Below are 12,716 nucleotides of genomic sequence, written 5' to 3'. Positions count from 1 at the left end.
GTAGAAACTTATGGCTTCTCATCATTACTAATACATATGAAATTTCCTGACCCTGCATCCTTGACAAAAAATAAAGCTCAAATTTATCTTTAAAAATTCTGTACCATTAAAATGAAATATCACTGCCCTCTTCTGAATTCAGTCTTACCTTTCAGATGTTTCTTTAGCTCTGGCTTGTAGTTCTTTATTCATAAAATGTTTAGTGTCCTTAAAGACTTGAGCAGTATCTTTAACATCCATAACTTTCTCTTTATGATTAGAAATGTCCTGTTCTAACATCTATAATACCAATATAATAATACTTGTTAGCTTTCTATTTTCAGTGTTATAATAATCTTGGTTTTCTAGGTTCTGTCAAAGCTAAGCATAATTCCAAACATAATACATGTATTAAGTTTCTTTCAGGGAACTGTATGATCATAAAAACTTAATCCCCATTTGTGCTGCTCATCAGTATATTTTAATCTTTTCCTTGTTTATCCTTGTCAGTATACATGTTCTCAGACATGCTTTTGGATATGGATTTACCCTCTTTTTATGTCCCATTTTAATTTGTTCTTCAGTATTTTTTATTTATCTTTCTTTATTCTATTTTAACCAACATTATATGATATTCATGAATTGAAAGTCTTTTGTAGTTTATCTTGTTTTTAAAATATTTGCACTCCCCCTTTAATATATTGTGAATGAAGGTTTCATTAAATCATCATTTGAAATCAGTTAGAATTGTATATCATCTAATAAATAACCTGGTGTTTCTTTAGAAGATAATTAACAGATGTCAGATCCTGTCCATGGTCTTCGGAAGACAACTGGTTTTCAACCTCATCCATCCATACCATTAAGTCATCAATAACCCTGTTAAACATTAGTGCCTACAACAAAAACTAGGAAATTCAATGGCCATTTTGATTTACTGCAAAAGTAATAATTTTCACTATTTTCACTGTCAACAGAAAAGTGCAAAAAAAAAATAAATATGTTTACAGTAATTGACTTATTTTATTCAGTCATATTCTGCATATGTACCAAAGTAACAAGAAAAATGTGTACATATCATTCTATCATAGACAAAAACAAAATTACATGAACCATTTTTTAAATAAACTCAATAATATCTTTAACAGATATAATATAATCCTTCATCAGTGACCAGAGAAAAATCCTTTGTTATCTTTCATTTTTCTATCATTAATATTTTACCCTGTAAGCATCCTGAAGTCTGTCCTTCTTCTCTGCACTAGCAGCTATCAAAGCCTGCCAGCTCAACTCTAACTCATCTATTCTTTTCTTGATATCATCAGAAGCATAGTGTTTCTCCTCAGTTAAACCCTGTCCCTCCTGGAAAAAAATACAAAAAGCTAATGATTACTTGTTATGTCTGCATTGATCTGAGATTTATAGAACTCCCAATTTTAACTCAAACTAAAAAGCTTTGTTCTCCATGTACATTGAAGCATTAACACATTCTTGTAAAATAAGTTGAGTGATTACCTCTTTAACAGAATCAACCCTGTTCCTATTAGCAGACACTTCTGCATCAAATGCCACATGTTTCTGAATCTTGGCTTGAAGATTTGTGGGATCTCTGTACGACTCATCCAAAGCTATTTGCAACTTCTCATTTATCCAATTTGATACCTGTAAATGGAGATAAAGAATAACAGTTCCATCATTTCCAACAATTAGATTAGCCATTATGTAACAAAAATTAATATGCAAATAATACGAAAACAACAGTTTGTGTAGTGCTATTATCCGGGACTCAACATATTTCTCCATTGTTCATTAGGAGTGGGTTTTTGTTTTTTTCCCTGCATTTACAAATAATTAATCAATATTGTAAATGATACTATACCTCATATAAATGTCTTAAGAAAAGTTGATATTTTTTAGAATCTTCTAATTTTTTCTTCCTTGCTGACATACTGTCCAGCAAACGTTTGTATCTATCAAGCACTACTTGACAACGATCTGTAATTTCATTGACAGCATAATGATTGTTCTCGACTAAATTGTCTGCAAACTGTTTCATATCATCAACTTTGTCAATCTGAGCCATTGTCATTTTCTCAAAACCATCATGTTTTTTAATCAGAGCTTCTACACTGTACAGTGTATTCTGAAATGATGAAAAAATATAGGATACCAAAATTAAGTTTAATTTTTTGTTGTTGAAAAAATAAGAGCTCATCAAAAAATTTCTACATAAATATACTAGGAAGGTGATACAATTTCTACACAATGTGGCCATATAAGGGTTGTTTGAAAATTTTGTAACAGATGACAGTGATCTTAAGACTAATGAATTGTTTTTCTGACCTTCAGGTGTATATATCAATTACTAAACAAGTATGATTTTCCATCAGAAAAATAGGTTCAAGATTGAAAGACTTTTAACTTTAAATATTTCTCACTTCCAAGTTTCAGTCAAAACAATTTAGTCTACATACCCCAAGATCTTCATTGGATAGAAATGCTTCTTTTGTGGCTATCCAAGCTTCAGTTTGTTCAGCTGTTTCTTTAAACATCTAAAAATGAGATATATAAAATCAGTACTTTTCATTATTATCTGATACTTCTTTATCCAAAATGTCAAAATTTTAATTTTTCCTGGACCACAAAACCAACACTAGTAGTAATAAATAATTCAGGTATCTATTTTTCAAAAGAATATAAATACAAGTAACGACATTATAATTACATTCAGATAAGAATAAGCTTACCTGTAGGTCATGACACTGGGTCAAAAGGTTATTGCGTTTATCCCATGCACCATTGAGAGAGAGTTTGGCCTTATCCAACTGACCAATGGCTTTCTGTATATCCTCAGCAGCATAATGTTTTTCACTAACCAACTTGTTGCCATGTTCTCTGACAGCAGCAAAATGGGGCTTCCTACCATCAATTTCAGCCTGAAAACAACAAATATAGTTACTTCCCCATAAAAAAATTGTAATATGAACAAAAAAATATGATGACCAATTCTTTATAATTACCACAAAATATTAACAAGAAAGTCAACCTCAAACTCTATGGAATATATATTTGGTTTGAATACTTTGAATCTCACTCATTATTAGCATACCTTTCTCTCATGATGAAGTTGTAAGAATACCTCTGCCTCAGGCACATCTTTAGCTAACTCTCCAGAATTCATGGTGTTTATCATATTGTTTGACCAGGAGACCTGAAATGTACATCAGCAATATGTCAGTATTTTTTTTTACCAATTTTTAAAATGTCAGAAAAAAAAGTCCAACAAACAGCAATAAATAAGACACCTGCCAGGGACATTTAAAATACGGCTTATTCAAAAACAATTATTACAAATGTGTCACTTAAGGTGACAGCGAGAATAGTTTTTGTCATTTTGAGACAAATCTCACATTAGTAAGGCTAAAAGTTCCATAAAAGAAGTCTTTAATAATGCAATTTTAAGGCAGTTGCATTTTTCAAATAAAAAAAAAACATTGCAGTATTAAACTATATTCTATTATGCCACTTTTATCTTATATCAGTATAATATGTAATTTCTTTCTCACCAGCTCCTTTGAGTCATGCAAGAATTTCTGGAGTTGATATGATTTTGACAACATCATTTTTCTACAAATAAATAAAATATATATTCAAGAATATGAAAATTAAAAGTATTAAACAATGACAAACAAGTAAATACATGAGTGATTTTTTGTTTATACAGCAACATTGCATTCTAGTAGAATTGGTCATTTTGACTTGTGATATGTTTACAGCCCTGTTGGGATAAATGTAACAGTTAAAACATCACATCGGTTTCAAAAATTAATACTTTATAAACTGGATAACACTAAAAGTACTGATATCATTTTGGGGTATCTGGTATTTGCTCTCACATGGTGTTTTAATTCACCAAATAGAACCATTATCACACTGTTAGATGACAACAATGTAACCCTGAAGTAGAGTATCAAGTCAAACCATTTTTTATACAACCAATAGCCCATACTGACCTCTTATCTGATAAGTCTTCCAATTTCTCCCAATTTTCATCAGCTTCTTTCTGTTTAGCTTTGATAGATTCAGCTTCTTGTGGATACTTCTTACATAATTTACTGGCTAATGATTCTAGTTTCTGTAAGTAAATATAGAACACATTAATAGCATTCTATTTCTTACCCTGTTATCCTTTATTTCAAACTGCTGTATACAATTCCTTCTACTGTGTCAGTAATTTTTCTACTCAATTGATTGGTTGATTTTGACAGCTGATGACAAAACATAACATCTTATCTCAAATTGTAAGTTTAGATTTATGTTTAGACCTTTATATTTCATGGCTTCAAAAAAAACATTCACCAGTCAAGAAAAATGAAGTCATTGGCACTGATTTAACTAGTTGTTTTCATTTTTAATGTGCTAAAAATAACATGCAGTGTGACAATTTAAATGCAGAGGGTTGAGTAATATGCATGTTGGTATAACTGTAATACAGAACAAAGTAATTGAAATGATTCCATTCTTTTCTCAAATGGTCAATAAACAACAAACTAAGATTAATAATCATAGAAATCTATTTCTATAACAACACACTGTAGAATCAACATTAAACCATACCTCTAGCTGATTCTGCAGTGCTGACATATCCCTTTCTATCTCCTCCTGTTTCCTCTGTAAGGCCTCTACACCAGGCAGATCCTTTCCAAGGTCCTCGTTGGATAATAGAACAGCTTTCTCATTCATACGATCATTAATGTCATCAATGTCTCTGTTAAATGCATGGATTTCTAAAGCACCTGATAAAGTTACTTTGTAGGCTTCAAGTTCACCAAGAATGTCTTTCCATCTGAAGTACATACAGTGGCAGAATATCAAAATCTGATGTCTAGGAAGTTCAATTTACACATTCGATGGTCCACTTGTGTCTGATATAGTAAGTTCAAAGTCTATATGTACAGATGCCAGTTTCATTTCTTATATATGTATTTTAAAGACCATCAGAAATTTTCTATTTAGCAGATGATAAGTAAATCTGTTACATCTCTTAAGATCTGGGTGTACAAAGACATACAAATTGACAAGTGTTGACAACAGTGGGTATCAATATAAGCAAGATATGTTCTTTATCATGTCACAATTCTTAACTCAGTGACTGAAAGAGCACACTTAAATATATGAATGTGCTAATTATTGAACACAATAGGAGAATGCCTAGATCTGGTGTAATCTTTAAATGCCACCCTGATACTGACCTACTTCAATTTATACATAAGAAAAAAACAAGAACCTACTTTTTATTCATGGCATCTCTTCTCTCTTTGACTTTCGATATATCAGTTCTTCCTTGAGAGATAAGTTTATCAGCCAAATCATTGATAGATTTGATTCTACCATTGTCTACAGTAATGCCCTGTAAAAATGATAATTCCTACAGATATCTGCCAGCAAAACTGGAATGGGATATGGGAAATATTAACTAGCAGTCTATATAAAAATCGGACAGAAGGTGATTCATGCATGTCAAAAACCCACTGAATTCAGTTTTATTTCTTGTTCAGGAGCAGTTACTGATCACATAACCATTCATAGTTTTTCATTTAGTGGTTGCACTTTTGAGATAAAATTTATATAGATTGTACATGAAATTAGCACTTTGCAAGAGTTATCGTTCTTGATTTTGTTCAATTTGGTTGATTTAAGTGGGAGACAAATGTATAATTTTCTCAAAAGTACAGATCTGAATATGGAAAGGACAACTGTTACATAAAAGTATAGCAAAAGTAAATTGAAAAGGAAAGGCAACGTTTGTTCAGTGCGTTTTTCTTCACCATGAATCACTTAATCAGTATTTTATATGGAATGGTACTTAATTAATCACTGACTAGGGAAAAATCATTTAAATGTCTATTCCAAACAACTTCCCGCTTGATATGTGAATAGTGTTACATAACACAGCACATTGAAATAACTTTTATATATGTTCAATGAACACTTTCTATCAATTACACAGACAAGGAAACTCTTTATCTCGAAAATATGAACATTTTTGAGGTTTTAGACTGAAGGGGAAACCAACACAGATAATATAGAGAAAACTTTCAAAAATCAAATTACCAAATATATGTTAAACTTGGTTAAACATTTCAGTTTTGTTTGATCATTATGAACCTTGGGCAGTCTTAAGGACAATAATATAGTCTTCATACATAAGCCATTTTGATGATCAACCAATATAAAACTTATCCTAAAATCCAACCATGGCATTAAGGAGCTAAACCAAAGTCTTATTTGGGGGGAAGAGATTGGTGTGTGCAGGGGAAACAATGTGAATATAGATCTGCTCTGCATTTTACCATGTAGGATACACATATTTTTAATGTAAAAGCAGGTAAAACATAACATTTGGATGTTCAATATCAGGTAAATAAGCAATTGGTTTGATGACTATTCATGCACCATGCAAGCTTTTTCTACAATGCAGCTAAACTTAAAAGCAAGAAAAAGACATTTAAGAATAATATGAAAAAAATGTTCCGAACTTAGTCTATTTTAACAGATCAGAGAGAACTTTGTAGCCATTATTGAAGAGTGAAAAGAAACAGCTTTCAAAAGGCAAGCAATATTAAGAACAAAATATTCATAAACCCTTAACCAAAAGTGATTGAAATAAGAAAATCCTATTCAGAATTTAAAAAAAAATTAAATAAAATGGCATAAATTAAAGTTCTTAAAGAGCAACAAGTCTTACAATCCAGTCCAATCAAACAGTAAAATATAAAGGATGCTAAATCTACAGGCTAGGAGGAACTGAGTGAACAAAAAAGGAAAATAAATACTACTCTTTCTTACATTAACTGAATCCTGAAAATCAAAATCAATGGGTTTTCTATAAAATAACAACATTAAGAAACATAAATTTGGCATGCAGTGTCTAACTACCTAATCAACAGCAATTAAAGGCCTCAATTACAAGGATATGCCTCTACTGCTTTTCTCATGAAAATGTGATAAAGAATTGTTGTACATTAGTTAACAAAGCATACACTCTATAGAAGCTTTTATATGATGCCAACTCAAGATAACCATCATCCATAGGGCCATGTTTTAAGTGACAAGTTGACAATTAAGAGAGAAAATAATTCATAACATTTGTGTACATCATATACAATATATCTGGTAGTTTTCACAGGTGCGAAGTAAGTTGATAAATGATTAGAAAAAAAATCTGATAAGCTTTACTTTTCACATTGCCTACTTCCATGAAAAATTACCCAAATTTAATGATCAAAAAATTTCCTACTACAAAGCATTCATTCAGACTAATTTTATGACTTTCTAACTGTTCATAAAAGGCATCTTAAATTAGACCATTTTTGTGTCTACCAAAAACCTTTCTGTACTATAAAAATTAACAAATGATCAAAGTTTATAAAATCTCACGAAAAACAATGGCCATATAGTTAATGGACCTAAAAAGCCATAATGATTACATCTGATTGTACCACACAACCCACTATACCTCTAGTTGGAGGTACCACACAACCCACTATACCTATAGTTGGTGGTACCACACAGACCACTATACCTACAGTCAAAGGTACCACACAGACCACTATACCTATAGTTGATGGTACCACACAGACCACTATACCTACAGTCAAAGGTACCACACAGACCACTATACCTCTAGTTGATGGTACCACACAGACCACTATACCTACAGTCAAAGGTACCACACAGACCACTATACCTATAGTTGATGGTACCACACAGACCACTATACCTATAGTTGACGGTACCACACAGACCACTATACCTAGTCGAGGGTACCACACAGACCACTATACCTAGTCAAAGGTACCACACAGACCACTATACCTATAGTTGGTGGTACCACACAGACCACTATACCTATAGTTGACGGTACCACACAGACCACTATACCTATAGTTGGTGGTACCACACAGACCACTATACCTATAGTTGACGGTACCACACAGACCACTATACCTATAGTTGACGGTACCACACAGACCACTATACCTATAGTTGATGGTACCACACAGACCACTATACCTAGTCGAGGGTACCACACAGACCACTATACCTACAGTCAAAGGTACCACACAGACCACTATACCTATAGTTGGTGGTACCACACAGACCACTATACCTATAGTTGTTGTTACCACACAACCCACTATACCTATAGTTGACGGTACCACACAGACCACTATACCTATAGTTGGTGGTACCACACAGACCACTATACCTATAGTTGACGGTACCACACAGACCACTATACCTAGTTGAGGGTACCACACAGACCACTATACCTAGTCAAAGGTACCACACAGACCACTATACCTATAGCTGATGGTACCACACAGACCACTATACCTATAGTTGGTGGTACCACACAACCCACTATACCTATAGTTGACGGTACCACACAGACCACTATACCTATAGTTGGTGGTACCACACAGACCACTATACCTACAGTCAAAGGTTCCACAGACCACTATACCTATAGTTGACGGTACCACACAACCCACTATACCTATAGTTGACGGTACCACACAGACCACTATACCTATAGTTGATGGTACCACACAGACCACTATACCTACAGTCAAAGGTACCACACAGACCACTATACCTATAGTTGGTGGTACCACACAGACCACTATACCTAGTCGAGGGTATCACACAGACCACTATACCTACAGTCAAAGGTACCACACAGACCACTATACCTATAGTTGACGGTACCACATAAACCACATTACCTATAGTTGATGGTACCACACAGACCATATTACCTATAGTTGATGGTACCACACAGACCACTATACCTATAGTTGATGGTACCACACAGACCACATTACCTATAGTTGATGGTACCACACAACCCACTATACCTATAGTTGATGGTACCACACAGACCACATTACCCATAGTTGATGGTACCACACAACCCACTACACCTATAGTTGATGGTACCACACAGACCACTATACCTACAGTCAAAGGTACCACACAGACCACTATACCTATAGTTGGTGGTACTACACAGACCACTATACCTACAGTTGAGGGTACCTCACAGACAATTATACTTACAGCTGATTCTTGGTCATTTGCCTTCTTCTGTAACTCACAGCAGTGTTCATAGTCACGGCCAAGATCACCAGCATTAACTAACAACTCCTGAAAATATAAAGTAATGTAATCAGTAAAAAGTACAGGTACTTTAATCATTTTCTTAAAAAATATAGTCTAGTTAGCAATCACATGAAAGATGCTACCTAAAATTTGAGGCTCTCTGGAGCCTAAATTGATCACCTGGAATAACATGCAAGGTTGCTTTCAAGAATGTAATTTTAAAAGCTTACCTTTTCCCTAATCCACATTTCCACCTTATCAACTTGTTCATTAAACTCCAAGATATCTCTAGCTTCCACAAGACCTTTTCCTCTGTCATGAGAAGCCTTGAGGAGTTCATTCCATTTGGACATCAGTCTCTGTAAAGACTGCTTTACTTCGTCAGATTTGTGTTTCTTCTTCAGGAGAACATCTCCTTGCTATAAAAGATATGGATTTAGTATTAATCAAACAAGTTTTAAAAATAACAGATATTCAGATGTAAAATGTACCTACAGAGTAATCACATTAGTAAACAATATTTTTTAACTTAGTTTTTGACTTAGTACTTATTGCAATCTAAAAATTTTGATTTTCTTCATTAGATTTGGAAACCTTCTACAGCTCATCCCAATGTTACCCTATCTGCCCTTATTGAACATACTTCTCACATTGAAATTGAAAGCTAATAACATAAATATTTTGGGTTTCTTAAAAGCACCATTAATAATATTGCTAGGTGCCAATAGGTGGTGAGAAATTTTTTATTATCTGTTCAAAATTTTGTTTGACACTGAGTAGAGAAGTCTACAAGAGGAACAAGGATTATATCAATGACCAACCTCTTTTATTTGTTCTATTCTGTCTGTGTTAGCCACACACTCAGCCTCAAATGCTTGATGTTTCTGAAGTTTCTTCATCTTCGACTCTAAGTCTGTGACATCTTGAAAGTTGTCTTCATAAGCCACCTTTAACTTATCATCTATCCATCCCTCAGTCTAACAAATTAAATAATCATTATATTTAACAGTACATAATTTAGTAGATTTATTTTTCATTCAAAACCATTGAACTATATTTACTTGTGAATACAAAACTCCTTTTTGTTGAATCCTGATAGTTAGGATCAGATCATGCAACTAATACCAAACACTTTGCTTGTTATTACCTTCTGTAAATGGTCAGAATTTTATGTCATTTTATAAAATATTTATGAGGAACAATACAATTAAAGCACTTTTAAAAAAAATTAGGAAAATAGAAGGTAAGAAATAAGCAAGTTTCGAACCAAACCTCAACAACATCTCTGTTGAACTGAGCATAAAGCATACAATCATCCAAGTTCCTATGTCTGCCAGCACTCTGGGTTTTAATATTTTCTCGCCTCAGTGTGACTTCTTCCATGACCTTTTCGACCCTTGGAGCTTCAAAATGTTTACTCTCAACAATCTGCTTCCCGTGATTCTGAATGGCATTTAGCTTTAAGAAAAAATCAAAAATATACCTCAAATTGTATTCTATCATTCAACTCCTCCTAGGAAAGACAATAATGATGAAACTATAAATACTTTGAGAAAGCACGCAAAGAGAATACTCAAGCTTCACTTGGACTTTCCTCATGACAAACCATTAAATTTAATTTATTTCCCTTTGTAATGACATTTCTTCATGTACATCAACATAAGATGACAAACCTATTTATAATCATCAGAATTCACTGTATTTTAGGAGAAGTTGGGCTTACGAAATGTGTACATGTAAAGCCATTCATTTGAAATAGTTTCTTTGTACTGTAGGGACCCAGCCTTTACCTTTCTTTATGAATATCTACAATAGATGCCTTACCTACTTAACTATGTATATAAAATGCCCCCCCCCCAAAAAAAAAACAAAAACAAAAAAAAAAAACTTCCTATAAGGTTGCATCAAAATCAGTCAAGGGGTTTGAGAGGAGTTGGGGGATGCAAGATGCACATATACAGACAAACAAACAGAAAAAACTCTCTTCAATTCAAATATAAACATTATGTGGACACACACAGAGAGTGGAACCCTAAATGATTAAAATTCCTATAGGTAGGGCATTTTATTATCTTACCTTTTCATTTTGTACATCCAATACTTTCTCAAAAGCCTCATGTCGCCTGATTTGTCCATCAATAGCATCCACAGTATCTCCATATTCAGCACTGGTTAGGTAAGCCTCTTGCGAAGAGCTCAGATTGTTCAGTTGTTCAGAATCTCTTAGGAAGACATGTAACTGATACAGCTGTTCATAGTATTGTTTCTGGCTTTCCCATGTCTTTCTAAGTTTATCTCTTGCTTCTTCAACTTGTTTTACTTTCTCTTTTATCTACAAAAAGAGGGTTTTCTTCTTAGATTCAAAAAACAATAAATAATGCAAAACAATGACAGAAATTTACATAATCTGACCCCCCTCCACTTTAATATAATTTGATTGTAAAGACATCACACTGATTATAAAATTATGTCAAAAGTTTAGAACACCATTCACCTCATCAGAGCTAGGGTGTTCATCTTGTATCATAGCTTCTCCGGTCTGTTCTATTGTAGCAAAAGTATCTTCTCTAGCATCAATTTCAGCTTTCAGTTCTTCATGCCTAGCTCTGACCATATCAACACCATGAACATCTCTAACAGTCTTTTCAGATAACATCTCATCCCCAATCTCTCTGGCCCAACTCAACAGATCTCTAACATCAGCAAGAAATCTGTGCATGTCAGCCACAGCAAACAATTCATCTTTCCTCTGACTGGCCCTGTCTTGTAGAACTCCCCAGTTCTCTACTACTGAGGCCTGGAGCTGTTCTATCTGTTGAGCATTTTCTCCTGGATATGTCTCCTGTAGTCTTTTGGAATCTTCTATCAATACCTGAAGCTGTGAAGAAAGAGTATTAGATTCCTTTTAATTTTTTATGAAATTCAACGGAAAATACTCTAAAACAATTCAGTCAATTGAAATATACTAACAACTGTTATCAAATAATGTCGACTATTTCACATTGTGATTGACAAGTTTTAAATAATAAAATAAATATCAATTTTCTGCTTTTAAGGCATCAATTTTAACTGTCTAGATTATAAACACTTTTCAAATCCTACCTGAGCTTCTAAAGCAATTAGTTCATTTTCAAAACCTTCATGTTTCATTATGTACATCTGAGTGGTAGCTAAATCTTTCCCCGTATCATCAGGTATACTGGCATACTTCTCCTATAAACATGAAACAAGTCTTGTCAGTTTTTTATGTTAACAACACATACACATAAAATTTATGACTGTAAGTCATACCATTCTACAGTGAAAACTGCCTAAACTGAACCCTGACAATCTCTCTCTAAACCAAACACATCTTAAGTTTCTTTATGTCAATTCGATAGTATTTTGAACCTTAGTAAACCAAACCAATTTTAAAGTAAAAAAAAAGAGATTTCACTGTATCATCGTTGATAAAAATTATTACATGTTTTTATGAAACAAGGCAAAACTAAAACAAACATTTTCCCATTTACAGTATCTGATTAAAAATAAAGGTTTGGAAAACTTGTATTGACTATTTTGACCCTGGA

The 12,716-nt window shown here is 33.4% G+C and overlaps 1 protein-coding gene across 10 annotated transcripts in view; it reads right to left on the bottom strand.

The window, feature by feature from the left end:
* Positions 1–12,716, bottom strand: part of LOC148623848 (spectrin beta chain-like) — an 89,822-nt gene that overhangs the window by 26,591 nt on the left and 50,515 nt on the right. For all 10 annotated transcript variants that reach the window (XM_088566051.1, XM_088566053.1, XM_088566052.1 and 7 more), the window contains 19 exons: positions 12,250–12,360; positions 11,642–12,025; positions 11,225–11,479; positions 10,420–10,605; positions 9,969–10,124; positions 9,378–9,566; positions 9,106–9,192; positions 5,271–5,389; positions 4,597–4,825; positions 3,993–4,114; positions 3,546–3,606; positions 3,089–3,190; positions 2,727–2,915; positions 2,454–2,531; positions 1,859–2,122; positions 1,495–1,641; positions 1,204–1,341; positions 750–875; positions 149–279 (listed from right to left, as the gene is read on the bottom strand). In XM_088566051.1, coding sequence (XP_088422177.1) covers positions 149–279; positions 750–875; positions 1,204–1,341; positions 1,495–1,641; positions 1,859–2,122; positions 2,454–2,531; positions 2,727–2,915; positions 3,089–3,190; positions 3,546–3,606; positions 3,993–4,114; positions 4,597–4,825; positions 5,271–5,389; positions 9,106–9,192; positions 9,378–9,566; positions 9,969–10,124; positions 10,420–10,605; positions 11,225–11,479; positions 11,642–12,025; positions 12,250–12,360 — 3,074 coding nt within the window. The remainder of the gene's footprint in view (positions 1–148; positions 280–749; positions 876–1,203; positions 1,342–1,494; positions 1,642–1,858; positions 2,123–2,453; positions 2,532–2,726; positions 2,916–3,088; positions 3,191–3,545; positions 3,607–3,992; positions 4,115–4,596; positions 4,826–5,270; positions 5,390–9,105; positions 9,193–9,377; positions 9,567–9,968; positions 10,125–10,419; positions 10,606–11,224; positions 11,480–11,641; positions 12,026–12,249; positions 12,361–12,716) is intronic.

This window comes from Perna viridis, chromosome 2, assembly GCF_037379345.1.
Source record: "Perna viridis isolate PV_CMFRI_1.1 ecotype Kerala chromosome 2, ASM3737934v1, whole genome shotgun sequence".
Classification (NCBI taxonomy): domain Eukaryota; kingdom Metazoa; phylum Mollusca; class Bivalvia; order Mytilida; family Mytilidae; genus Perna; species Perna viridis.
The sequence above is the reverse complement of the archived record's forward strand: the minus strand, read 5'-3'. Positions and strand labels throughout refer to the sequence as shown.